We start from the raw sequence: 13958 nt of genomic DNA, 5'->3' as shown, positions 1-13958 counted from the left end.
TTTAAAAAACCCAACTTCCTTATTTCACAGTCGTTTTTTAAACTTTAAAATTTGAATCGTTTTTTATAACCTCTAACACAAAAACCAAGAAATCCGATGAGTTACTACTATTGCGTTGTTGGGAAGATATAACAACCTATATATATAGTTGTAAACTAAAAAACGATGGAATTGAATTCTCTAGTAAAACAAGGCAACAAACTAAGAAAATCAAGGTTATGAAAGATTAAATTCATCAAAAGTCCAAGAAGAAATGAATAGTTGGTACTTTGATAGTTGATGTTCTCTACATGACTAGAGACGACAAAAAATGTTTAAGGTGTAGAGATGACAAAAAATGTTTAAGATATTAGAAGTTGTGATGGTAATTAGTGACTTTTGGAGATGGTGCGTGCAAAGAAATAGACAATCGGAACTGGGGATATAAGTGCTAAGGGATTGGCAAAAATGAATAGTATTTTTGGTAGAAGGTCTCAAAGATAACTGAATCAGCATAAGCCAATTATGCAATAATGCTAAAATACTCTTAAGGCATATAAATTAGGGGCTGTTAACGACCGAACATAAACGAACGAAGGTTGTTTGTGTTCGTTTATTAAGCGTTCATTAGTGTTTGTTAACGTTTACGAACGTGTTCGTTAATATTAATGAACACGTTCATGAATATGTTTGTTAACAAGCACGTTCATGAACATGTTCATTAATATTTGCAAACATGTTTGTTCACGTTCATAAACACGTTCATGAATGATTAATAACCAAACATATGAACATGTTCATGATCACAATTCGTTCGTGAACAAGAAATAATATATGTTCACGAAAAATAACAAAACAAGTAACACAGCTACAAAAAGAATATAAACAAGTATTAAACGTACACAAACAAGCTTGTCCGTGAACATTATTAAACGAACACTAAACGAGCTTGTTCGCGAACATTATTGAACGAACACAAACGAGCTTGTTCACAATCTCTTAGTAACGAGCTTACAACTGTTCAGACTCTGTTCATTTATAAATCGAGCTCTAAATTTTGTTTGTTAATGTTCGTTTACCTTAATAAACGAACGCTTACCGAACACACACACAAATAGTTTATCGAAAACTCTATCCGCTAACGCCCCTAACCTCATGGTCTGACCAAAAAATAATAATTATTTAAATTGAATTATTTTAGACATTTATTTTTAAATTGTAGTGCAACCATGTTGTATCTATTGCAATATTCAAATACTACAAAGTTAATTTTAATTTTTTTTTTTTGAACCAATAGTGGTTTTCTATTGCTAAAAAGTCCAAAACACTGCTAGCAATTGTGTTGCAATTCTGACACCAAAATTGTAATATTTGTAATTTTATCGTGTTAGAATTACAACACGTAATTAAAAATAAAAAATAAATGTCAAATGAGCTTTGCAATTGTCAAAACATCACTAGGGCAACCTCAATAGTGAGGCACTTTTAAGAGATTTTGTCATAGCCATGTAAAAAAGAGAGGGTAGAGAGAAGAGAAAAAGAGAAGAAAAAATAAACAAAAAAAAAAAAAAAAAGCCTAACATGAAAATTAAAAACAAACTATTCACGTGCCTAGCTGGCGCGTGCAGTGCTGGGCGCAGCAGGTGCGCCTGCACCTTCTCCTTCTTCCTTTTATCTCTGCAAGTGGGCCCCCTAAGAACCCCATTTTGCAGTATTAAAATCTCCTCAAAAAACTTACCTTCCCATTTGTGAAAATCCATTTTACTGTTTCAAAATCTTCCCAAAATCCCCTTTTGGGGATGCCCTTATGTTATTTAGGGAATTTTGTCAAGATTTTGGGGACTTTAGGGGGTTTTTGAAGATTTTGAGGGGGTTTTTTCAGTTTGTGATTTATTTTTTTATTTTTTTATTTTTTTCACTTATTTCTCTTTCCTAATCACACTTGCAAATCTCCTCAAAATCTTACCACTATTGAAGATGCCCTAAGAATAGTCTTACATTATTCAACCTTGAGGCGGAATGAGAACTCACAAATCCAATCTATGGTGATAGAATTTGTGGTAGTTAATTCAGATTGCACACACAATGGGAATGTTTGGTAAATAATTGTTAACAGATAACTGTTAACTGATTAGATTAGTATTTTAATTAATTGATAGCATTAACTGATTGAAAAATATATAATAATTAACTATTAGCTAATAACTGATTATATGTAAAAATTTTCTCAAAAAATTAATCAAAAATATTATTTTGAACAACTTTTTAAATTTTGACATTTTAAAGCAATAAACTATTACAAAAAGTGAATTAATTAAATCCTTGATTGTTCTTACTTCACACTATCAAACACTTCATTTATAGGTGTACACTACGTATCAAATTTCTTAAGTCAATGGCGCGGCAAAACGGGGCAATTTCAGTTCATGCCAACATATTACAGCTCAGACTGTTTCCAGTGATGGATTAACTTAATCTTCGCTTTCGTTATCTCCAGATTCTCCACCATCACCTTCATCATCACTCATATTGTTTATTGCATCTGTAACTATAGCCTTCACCTCTGCTTTTTTGTGCATTAAATCTACTCCGAAATGGGATCCTGTAAGAGGATATTATAAGCTTTCACAAATTAGTCACTTTCACAAATTGATAAAAGTTTAAAAATGAAGAAATCACCATTTTGGTCTACATTAACAATTGGGAAACAATTGAATGATCAAAATGATAATTTTCTCTTTTTTCTTTAAGAGTTCTACTACATGTATTCTCAAATTTTACTTCCTCACTTTTACTTCATCACATGGCAAACAAAGATTTGGCTATTTTCATCATGTGGGTCTCAATAAATATGTCTACATCAAAAATCTGTGGGAGGGATTAAAAATTAGGAGTAAGAATTGGGAGTGCATGTAATATTTTTCCTTTTTTTTTTAAATAATAATAATTGTTAGGCAAAAGCCAGCGGATGAAGAACAAAGTCAAATGCCAACTGACTAGAAAAATTGTTGGGTAAAGGCTTAAATGCCTTAAGCCCAACACTTGTCTCTAAAAAATGTGACAATATAAGAAAATAAAATTACGAGTTATAACTTTTGACATAGTAATAATATTCCTAACAAGTAATATTAGAAGTATAACATGGATGCAAGTCATACCTAGCTGCCGGATGATATCTGATAGAGTTGCCTGCATTTTCCAAGTGCAATGATTTGTATTACAAATTGATACACTTTGCATGTGGCTAAAATAAAAAACAGAAAAGGTACCAACTTACAGTATCAAAATCTACATTCTTCAGAATGTTTACAGCAGCAGTGTATATCTCTTCTTTGCTAGGCTCTAAGTCAGTTGGTTTCCCTATTCAAGGTAAGCCAGTGAATGATATGCTTATTCAAGATTAATTTGAAATACAAACAATTATAAAACTTTCCAGTTCATGAATATTGAGGCAGCCAGAGCAAGAGAATTCTTGAGGCATATAAATGGAGAAAAGGGATATAGCCAAGGAGTTCCTTACCATCATTTTTTGACAACTTCCTGCTAGAAGCCTTCTCCTTTACAGATATACTTTTGTCATTTCCAACTTTTTGCTTCTTAGCACTCACTACCTTGGAGCTTTTGGAAGATTTTACAGGGGTATCCTTCCCAGCAACCTTATCCCCAATTTCAGTTCCAGAATCTTTCTTTGAAGATATTTTTTCATTTTGTTCTTCCTCAGATTTCTCTGCCTCCTCTTGCTCCCTGTCCTCGGAATCAGTCCCCTCCACAACACTTTCTTCCTCTGCATCTTCATCATTTTGATCATCCTCCTGAGATTCATCCCCGCTATCATCAGCTTCTTCATTCCATTCTGATGACACCTTGCGTTTCTTAAAGACATTGAAGTTGGAAAAAAAATATCCTTTAGGTCTATAAATTGTGGGCAATGTAAAGTGAAAACTAACTATAATCAGAACAAAGAGCGGTCTCATTACTGTAATGATATTTCCAAATCATGCAAATAATTTAGCACAGCTCATCTATTTGATAAGTGTTAAAGAGTCCCACAATAAGAAAGAACATATGGGTTTATAAAGCAATGGATTAAACTAGCTGATTAATTGGATTCAATTTTTTATTGTGGTTTGGCCCATATGCATTATAGCTCAGTTAAGTGAACTTGACCCAATCTTAGATTATAATAAATAGTATCAGAGCCCACCGGTCCACTCTGCCCATTATAGCCCAACCCAATCTTAAATTATAACAATAGGCATAGACCAACCTTAGATGGTGCAGTTCTACCTACTGAGCTTTTGAGTTTTGTTGCCTTGCTCTTCTGCTTTTTGCTTTTCTGGGGTCACAAAAATATGAACATATTACATGATCTTAAAACGAAGTAGACACAAAAGTGATCTCAAATGAGGATTAAATAAGCCACCTTTTTCTTATCAGCAAGCAACAGATCTGTGGTAGCATGGGGAGATTCCAAAAACTCTAACAACCTCAAACAAACCTCTTCCTGCAAGTTAAACATGGAAAGAAAATCATGGACTGTATTGAGTAACATGATCAATAAAAATATATATCATAATACATGCCTTCTTTGTAACTGATTTGACTGGAAGATTGAGGACATCACAAAAATCCAGCAACTTTTCTTTCACACACTTGTCAAACTTATCTTGGATCTTTCCTCTCTGCTTTTCTTGCTGAATAAAAAAAATGATTGTGTATCAGATGGTTCAGAGGCCATCACGGAAAGCCATGATCAAGTGTTCCTCTCATATATTATGCATGTAAAATTCATGTGAGAATAAGAAAGCTAGGTCAAGTAAATCAAGATTCAAGAATAAGAATTAGAAAGCAATCATGTCAATAAAATAGTACAACAAGCAACAAGTTTCAGAATTGACCTCATTTTCATCCCACAAATATCCAGAAAATTGACCTATATTTTTCTTCAAATTATAAGCCTGCAAAAGAAAGAGGAAAGATTGGGATGTAAGGGTAATCAGTCCCACAAAGTCTTAGAGCTAGAAATAAGTACACCAGAATGAGGATAACCTTTGTTTTCTTTCCATAAAGAATGCTATGGAGTATCTGTAGGTTCTCATCGGGTTTCCTCTTGGATAACTTATAAGCCACTGAGATCATAACCAAATGTTATCAAAATGGTTGAAAATGGAAAATTTTATATAGTTATAAGCTTTTTAAATTACAGCTAAATAAGATCATAGGATAAACTTCAAAAAGATTTGGGAACCAAGTCACTAAAGATTCATTCTGCAGGCTTATCATGAGATTTTCATTATTCAATGATCCAGTTCAGGAAATGCCATAAAATGGGTAATAAGCAATATCTCCTTGCAGCTGATTTACTAACACTGCACTAGCAATAAGATATTGAATGGAATTCAACCAAACTAATTCAGCAGCCATTCTTCAGTTGTATTAAACCAGGCACCAAGTGCAACACAAGCAATCTTGTGAGGACTAATATGAAAATTTTAGCATGTGAAGCCTGAGATTAGGTCCTTCACTTCTCATGAGAAGTGAATTGAATGATTGATTCCCACAAAACAGTCAAACACAAATCCATTAAAATAACATGCAACCATTAGTTTTAGTATATAGTGTGACAGCATGTGAAAGCGGCTAGTACACTCTCTCTATCCCATATTTCTTGGGGATATTTCCTTCATAGAATGTAGCATAACAGAATGGCCACCATCAAATTTCAGAAGCCATGTAATGCCAATATGCTAGGATGCCCTTCAACATTAAAAGACAAGTGTGTCTTTTAAAACCATGTGTTTGGCCAAAGGGGCCAGTTGAAATGGAATGGAATGGGGAAATGAACAGAAATATATCTTTGATATGTTTCACACTGTAGAGAAGAAACTGCCACTACAACAATTGCAACCCAAATGTCATAAATCAAAATTAAGCAAAAAGGGGTAACCCCAGCCAGCCAAAATGGCTAAAGATACAAACTTTAACCACAGTCATGAGTTTGAATCTTAGCCCTCTCGGTTTGAGCCAATCGACTATGTGCAACCTAAGCTGATTTACCTCCTTGTTGTCCTTTAATTTAAAGGCTAGGGTCACAAGACAAGGTTTACCGAGCGGTTTCCCTAGTCACCCCAAAAAAATTAAGCAAACAGTAACTTTGATTCCAAACCCAACGTTTCAGATGCAGAGTAAAGAACTCATCAGTAGGGTGTTATTTTCTAGCTTTAAACAAGGATGTAAACTCATCAATGTACTTGAATACTACTAAGGCAAAGAAAAGAAAGAAACCATACCATTTGGGATGTCCTTAAGCTGCACTCCTCGGCCCTACATTCATTAAAAGATAAAAGGAAATGACAAGTTAAAGTAATATTCATGACAATGGGACTGTAACACAATGCTAGGAAGCAAGTAAAAATAGAGTGTAAACTGAAAAACAAGTAGGCTTGGATACGAATAGGGACTTCACCAAACAGAAAACAAGGACATTTACTTGTTTAATTACAAGTTAATACTCAATTTAGTCCTGGACTATAGTCAATTTTCTTAATTTAGTCATAAACATCTTTTTGAACTTAATTAGGTCATAAACTTAATAATTTTACCTACTTGAGTAGGCTGTTATGATAGCTTGGTAATTTTTCTTCTATTAACGAACAATTTTATCCTAGACTGTAATGTTTTTAACCAATTCATTCTTCAACTATAGTGATTTTTTAACCAATTCATTCTTCAACTATAGTTATTTTTCTAATTCTAACAGCTTAGAACTCAATTAGGTAAAATTATTAAAGTTCAAAACTTAATTAATTAAGTAAATTGTGTATTAAGTCATTTAATTACCAATGTTTTAAGGGAGATTTCAAGTGAAATCATATAAATTAGTAGCCGTTATCAGGAACAGAATAATGAATCACACACACACACACACACACACACACACACACACACACACACACACACACACACATATATATATATATATATATATATATATATATATATATATATATATATATATATATATATATATATATATATATATATATATATATATATATATATATATATATATATATATATATATTCTGCCCTAGACTGAAACACAAAAGCAAGAAGGCAAAGATTAAGAAGAATACCTTCTGAATGGAAAGCGATTTGGTGGCAGAAGGTCTTGATGTAGGAGTTGCATAGAAACGGTCCACTGTCTTCCTCTCCCTAGTAGGCCTCAAACTCGCACCGGGTGTTACTACTGGGGATGATTGGATTTTGTCGGCACCTTTCTTTTCTGCCCCTTTTCATCATCTTCAGATTTTGACGCTTCACTACCATCAGATTCTTCTTCCAGATTCTCCTCCTCCTGCTGATTTACCTCTTTGGCCCGATCTTCTTCTTCTTCTTCTTCTTCTTCTTCTTCAGATTTCGCCTCTTCTGGCTTCTCCTCCTCCTCCTGCCGCTGCTTTGCTTCTTCAGCCAGGTGCTTCACTCTTAGGGTTCCTTCCACTGACGCCATTGAAATTTGAACAAGTTGAGATTTTGATAGTATAATTTTATCTGATCTGAAGCAATTGGAAAGGGATGATCATTTAAATGGCAGTGATGGTGGGAGGTGGAGGGAAAAGATGAATGAAGATTTTGTTGTTTTGGGATAGCAAAAGGCGGGAGAACTTTTGTCCTCTTTTTTTTTCGCGGTAAATTTACTGTCCTCTTCTTCTTCTTTTTTTTTTTTTTTTTTTTCGCAAATCCTTATAATTCTTTGATTTATGTTGCTTCTCCTTTTTGCTTATTCAATTCGTAGAATATCTTTATACCATAAAAGAGTTAATACCCAAATGGTCCTCGATTATAATGATTTTTTTCAATTTCATCCTAAACGACTTTGGTAATTTAATATATTTTCATACTTTTATGTTTTTACTCAATTTAATTTTCCGTTTGTTATTCTGTCCATTTGGTGTTAAATAGAGGGACAATTCTGTAATTTTAATATTGGCATTTTTTTTTCCTAGATTAGTTGAGATTTTGATAATATAAAATTGGATTCGCAGGTCTGGGAGTAATTCATAAAAGAAAGTGAGATTTCGCACTACGCATTGTTGAGAGTAAGAGATGCCAATATTGAGATTACTAAATTGTCTCTTTATTTAACACCAATTTGACGAAATAACAAACGAAATATTAAATTGAGCAAAAACATAAAAGTCTGTTTACATTAGGTCACCAAAGTCGTTTAGGACAAAATTGAGAAAAATCATTATATTCGATAACCATTCTGGGTATTAACTCTACCATAAAATATCTAATTTAGTCATTGACTATAGTGATTTATGATTAAGTCAAGAAAAATTACTATAGTTAATAACTAATTTGGGTAAAAATCACTAGTCTAAAATTAAATTGGATATTGTTGTATTGCAAGTTAGTTTGCAGGCCTTTTAGCTCGTGAAGAACAGTAAGAACGAGAATAAGAGTAGAAAGATGAGGGAGAAAGGGAGGATAGATCCATTCATCATCATCCATCATAGTACAATGATATATATACAAGATACACTAAAGGCATACAATAATGAAGGATAATTACATCCGTTAAAGACGTTACAAAGCTACTATATTAATGTCCACCATAAGGTTTATTTATAACACTCCCCCTTGGACATTATTTGATCATGATCTTGCCTCATTAAAAACTTTCTAGGAAAACCCTGTGGGAAAAACCTAGACAAGAAAAGAGTACAATAGAAAATATATTCATGCCTCATTAAAAACTTCACTAGGAAAACCATGTGGGAAAAACCTAGTTGAAGAAAAGAGTACATGATATATATAAAAACATATATTGTATTTGGTCGCCTCATTAAAAACTTTAACTTAAGAAAACCCTGTGGGAAAAACTTAGTTAAGGGAAAAAGAGTATAACCATAAGCCTTCAGGGCGCAAACCGCATAATCTTCAGGATTTTGGGGTTTGTCCATTTAAGCAATTATTTTGCAACTTTTCCTCATTGTCATTACTATATCATACTCATGCCTCGTTAAAAACCACACTAGAAAACCCAATGGGAGAAAACTAGTGAGGAAAAGAGTACATGATATTTATGTATTTATGTGTTGCAAATAGTGCGCAATTGTTAGTCTTTTATGACTTAATCTTCAGGATTTTACGTTCAATGTTCAATCTTCCGGATTGATTCGAGTAAATGTACTTCCAGTCTCCCCCTGAAGATAACAATCTTCAAGTTCTACATATATTTCAAATTTTGAAGAGATGGATTGGACAAATCTTCTGGATTGTCACTTAGAGTAGTGTACAATAATCTTATGGCTCTTCTAGAGCTAATATAACATTTGTGCAACACAAGTGTTATTGTCCTCATTTTGAACATTTAGGGAAATTCATTGTATAACCAGTTTGGACTTGGCATTGCAGGGATCAAACAAAACAGCCAGTACCCAAGTAGCCTATTAAAACCGTATCATGGTTTCTTACATAAATGTCATGTCTTTGTATCTCGAAGATACCGGAGGATATGTTAATCATTATTCAAGTACTTCATTTGTAGGGGGAGCACTAGATTTTGCTAGCAATTTTATCGCAAATATGTTGCGGTTATGGAACTTCTGGTTCTATAATGGTGCTCCAATGATAATGAAGTAAGGGACTTCGAGTCCAAAAAGGTTCCTTATCTACTTCAAGAGATTAGGCAACCTTTAGTTTGATAAAACATGACACTTATATGCATATAGACATATGAAAAAGCATTTTTAGATGTAGGCTGACTGGTGTATATAAAAAAAAAAAAACTGTAAAGAAAAACTCGATCTTCAAGTCGAGATAATACTTATAGCTTTCACAAGCTTTTTGTTTCAAAAGTCTCAGTCTTTAAACATGAACTGACATCATCAAGCTCTTTATATCTTTCATTGATGTTTACACCATCAATCTTGACTGAGATAATAAATAATAAATAAGTTCATTATCAACCCTTTATCGAGCACACAATGGTACATATTATTCCTTCAATGAGGATATTAACTCCATTCGCAACCCTTTAAAGAGTAGATAATGACACATAATAATACTTAAAAATGAGAATTATGAATCCATCAGGGATTTCTCAAGATAAATTTAACTGCATATCTAAATTTATTATTCTGCCAATTGTATTATGTAGCGGAACTTAATGCCATTTACCGTGGGAGATTATATTTGATTAAAATCAATTAAGGGTCTCTGCGTGAACCCATAGGCTACAAACTCGCTTTATCACCTCATTATTCTTATTTCTCTTTCATGCACACACCCATTTGTAACCTTCAGGGTTAACACTCAAATGGTGTATTGTTATAAAGAGAATTTATTCATTTTAGCGAGTCGAGCTATGTCTTAATTGCTCCTTTATATATTAAATAGTCATGGCACTTCTGGTGCTTAACTCTGGATCCAGATTATATAACGAGTAATTTGTAATGGCAATTGTGTTGTCGACAACTATAACCTTTTTTGTAAAACTCCCATATTTGTAAAAGTAATGGCAATTTCTAAAACAACCAGATTCTAAACATTTCCCAAAGATATTTTGATCTGGTCGTTCCGCATCCCTAGTATTACGTTTGTTTGGTGCACCTATAAGTCTTACCAGGGTTTTTCGTCATCTGGACGAACGTCTGCAGGACATAATTATTCAAACTATTTCAAGAGTGACAATATTTCTTTACTAGATCTAGTATTATGATTCATATCTCTTTCACCGATAGGTCTCCTACACTTCTGGTGTCAAGGAGTATCGATAGATATGTTTGGTCCAAGGATATAGGACCTAGTCACTTCTTTTATGATCATTATGATCAATAGATGTATTCGGCAGATTATTTGCTAAAATCGCAAATAGATTATCTTTTGAACTTCCAGCTCAATCTAACTAGTACATGGATTTAAATAATGAAGATGTTTTTATCCTTATGAAATTTCTTGGCATTCCAAAAAGCTACGGAGTAGTATATTATCTCCCCCTAATGCCGAGAAACAATCTTCATTAGGAATGCAGTCAACGTACCCAATTATATGTATTGATCCCCTATCATGGGCTTTTTGTATTTAATCAATAGACGGAGGTTTCTTTGATAGCCCTTTTAGAGGTACGTTGTGGTGGTGATATAAAATAGACTGCGCAAATAAAATAACGCAGATAGGGAAATGTTACTTCTGAAACCACGTACTAGGTGAAAAAAGGGGGGTATAGCAATCCTTGAGGGATTGATTTGTGATATGCATTGAGTTAGACTTGGATAAAAAGAATTTGACTCATAGTAACGTCAAACAATCCTTCGGGGATTGATGGGATAGGTTGACCATTTTTGGTCAAGAATTCATTGTCAAGATTCATCCTAAAAGGATGACTTAGAGAATTAAAATCCTTAATCTACCTTCAGGGCAAATAAATATACAAAATAATGAGGGCTATAAATTTAAATATCATATGCCCAAATCTCATGTCAAAAAGTTTCTATAGCAGAAACTAGCACTGTAAACATGTCATAGCCTTTAACTATTATCACATGCAAGCTAAGGTTTAGCAACGACAGGTGCAACCTAACCATATTGAGAATTCATGCTATTTTCCCACTTATAAGTTGGGTGATAAATCTCAATAGCTATGGCCTATAGCAAATCATAAATTGCCAACAAGATAAATAACAAAATCTCTTATGTGAACATAATCAAGAGATTATATGCTAAATGTTGTCAATTAAAGAGAAGCACATGCAACATGTGATATAATTGTCCCTTATGTCTTGGACACCAAACACTCAATTGAGTCATGCACATCCATTAAATAAAGAATATCATGTTTGGTACACACAAGGCATGACATGACAAGAGATATTGTTTATTAATTCATAAATTAGAAAAATGAGAGAAGTACCGTTCGCCGAATAATAATGAGCACATGTTCGCTGCCGGGCCCATTCATTCCTATTTCGGGGCGTCAAAAACAGCACTTTTCCAAGCAAACTCTCATTTTATTTCATAGTTTCATATCTCAACATGAAAACATCACAAAATAGCAAGATATACAAGCTGAAAACGGCAAAAAATTTTCAGAATTTTGACCTGGATTGCAGAATTTTCTGGGGGAAAAAGGTAACACATTTTGACACAAAATTTGGCAGATATGTAGTTCAGTAAGTCTAGAATGTACATAAAAATTTTCATGTCAATCCAAGGTGTGAAAGTATTTTTTCTGAAATTTTTCACAACATTGCTCCAGGCAGAAAAATAATTGGCAGCACACTGCCAAAACTTTACAAATTTTTCTGGAATAACCAAAGCATATTTTTAACAAAATATTTTTACAGACATCAAATATCACGAGTCTAGGTTCTCCAGAAAAAATTTCATGCCAAAAGGAGTTCAACAAGTATTTTTCACGAATTTAATTTTCAAACTGCGCCGGTCAGAATTTTCAGGCAGTGATTACTATGTGTAAAAAAAAATCACAACTTGTTTGCTTCAGGCAAACCAACATGATGTGAGTCAATATTGACTTTTGGAGAGTAGCATAGCATTAGAAATAGAAGTTGCAAACTTCATTCATGAGTCATTAGTCACCTTAAAGATCAATCCACATTCAGGGTCTTCCAGACCTTATTAAAAAAAATAGCTCAATGACCAAACACTTAGCATAATTTTGTCATGTACTACTACTGGAGTACAATACGACCATTGACAATAAGACCCGCATACACCAAATATCCTTCAGGGATTGACTTAGGGTCTATAAATCCTTTTAGATCAAATATCTATAATCGAGGGTTGGGGCAAGATAACGGGTGACAAATAAAAATAGTGCTCTTGATTTACCTTCTAGGCAAAACTATATTTAGAATTCAGACTATGACCACTTGTTGATTAAAACGATCCTTCAGGGATTGTCCCATAATAAACAGTGGCTTTGATTTGCCATCCGGGCAAAGCTTCTAGTAAGATTTATAATAAATCTTAAAATATATGGCGTATAGCAAACAATTGCTACCATCAAGAGCAAATCAGTAAATGCTCTTTTGTGATGACTCACATCCTGTAAGGCATGAGATAGCAATTTGTGACACAACAAAAATTTGACACTTGACAACAAGTGCACCGACCATACAATGTATTTGGTGGTCACATCAAGAAAGTGTCACAATATTATGTATTTTAATTAAGCTCTCTAATTCTATGCATGCGCATCGACGGGATGCAAAAGCATATGGCATAAGCTACAAGAATTATTAGGAATATTTTATTATTCCAAAAACAGCCCACAATATAATTGAGAGAAAAAATGGGTATTAAGATAATGCTTAAGAACGATCCACTATATGGTATATTTGCATTTAGATATGAAAGAATCGTTCAAGCAGAAGCATGCTCGAAGGCATGGAATAGAGATTGAATATTCATTGTATGAGGTCATGGTTAAGGTGGTGACGAAGAAAAATGAGCGGTATTGCCTTCTGGGCCTCAATACTCGTAGATGCCTCTTTGATGGTGTTTGGCAGTTTTATAGATGCAAGATATATTCCGACATCAAACACCCAAATAAAGAAATTTCTTCCATTGAGTGCGAGCTCAGTGAATTCTCTTTTTTCAAGAGCAACTATTTTCTACCGGAAATAGTTTTAATGAGGACCAAGGAAAAAACATATTTTATAAAAAAAATATGGGACTTAGGATTTTTATGTAAGAAGGGTTCAAAAATAAAGATGGTCCATTTATTTTAAAGGTGGTCCAATCCAAATCCTAAGTAGGAATTAACGCTTCTGGCGTTTTTTTTTTTTTTTTTTTTTTTTTTTTTTTGAGGGATAAAAGCAAAAATCATCCGTAAACAATGCGAAATTAATAACGCTTCTGGCGTTATGGGGCTTGTATTTACGCAAACGGTTTCGATAAAACGAAGAGACCTCCGCCAACCGTCATTATTGATCGCCGCCCTTGCCGCA

At 33.6% G+C, this 13958-nt stretch overlaps 1 protein-coding gene across 1 annotated transcript; it reads right to left on the bottom strand.

Moving 5' to 3' along the window:
* Positions 1-2273: 2273 nt before the first annotated feature.
* LOC109166747 (protein DEK-like) lies at positions 2274-7627 on the bottom strand. Its single transcript, XM_019315639.1, has 12 exons — positions 7306-7627; positions 7116-7255; positions 6270-6303; positions 5029-5108; positions 4878-4937; positions 4563-4673; positions 4403-4483; positions 4247-4315; positions 3500-3851; positions 3257-3339; positions 3138-3168; positions 2274-2581 (listed from the first exon to the last, which is right to left on the bottom strand). Exons 1-12 carry the CDS (start codon positions 7487-7489, stop codon positions 2451-2453), a joined length of 1356 nt encoding a protein of 451 aa, XP_019171184.1. The 5' UTR covers positions 7490-7627; the 3' UTR covers positions 2274-2450.
* Between the last annotated feature and the right edge of the window lie 6331 nt (positions 7628-13958).

The sequence above is a fragment of the Ipomoea nil genome, unplaced genomic scaffold, assembly GCF_001879475.1.
Source record: "Ipomoea nil cultivar Tokyo-kokei standard unplaced genomic scaffold, Asagao_1.1 scaffold3105, whole genome shotgun sequence".
Taxonomy (NCBI): domain Eukaryota; kingdom Viridiplantae; phylum Streptophyta; class Magnoliopsida; order Solanales; family Convolvulaceae; genus Ipomoea; species Ipomoea nil.
Note: the sequence above shows the minus strand (reverse complement) of the source record. Positions and strands in the feature narration are given on the sequence as shown.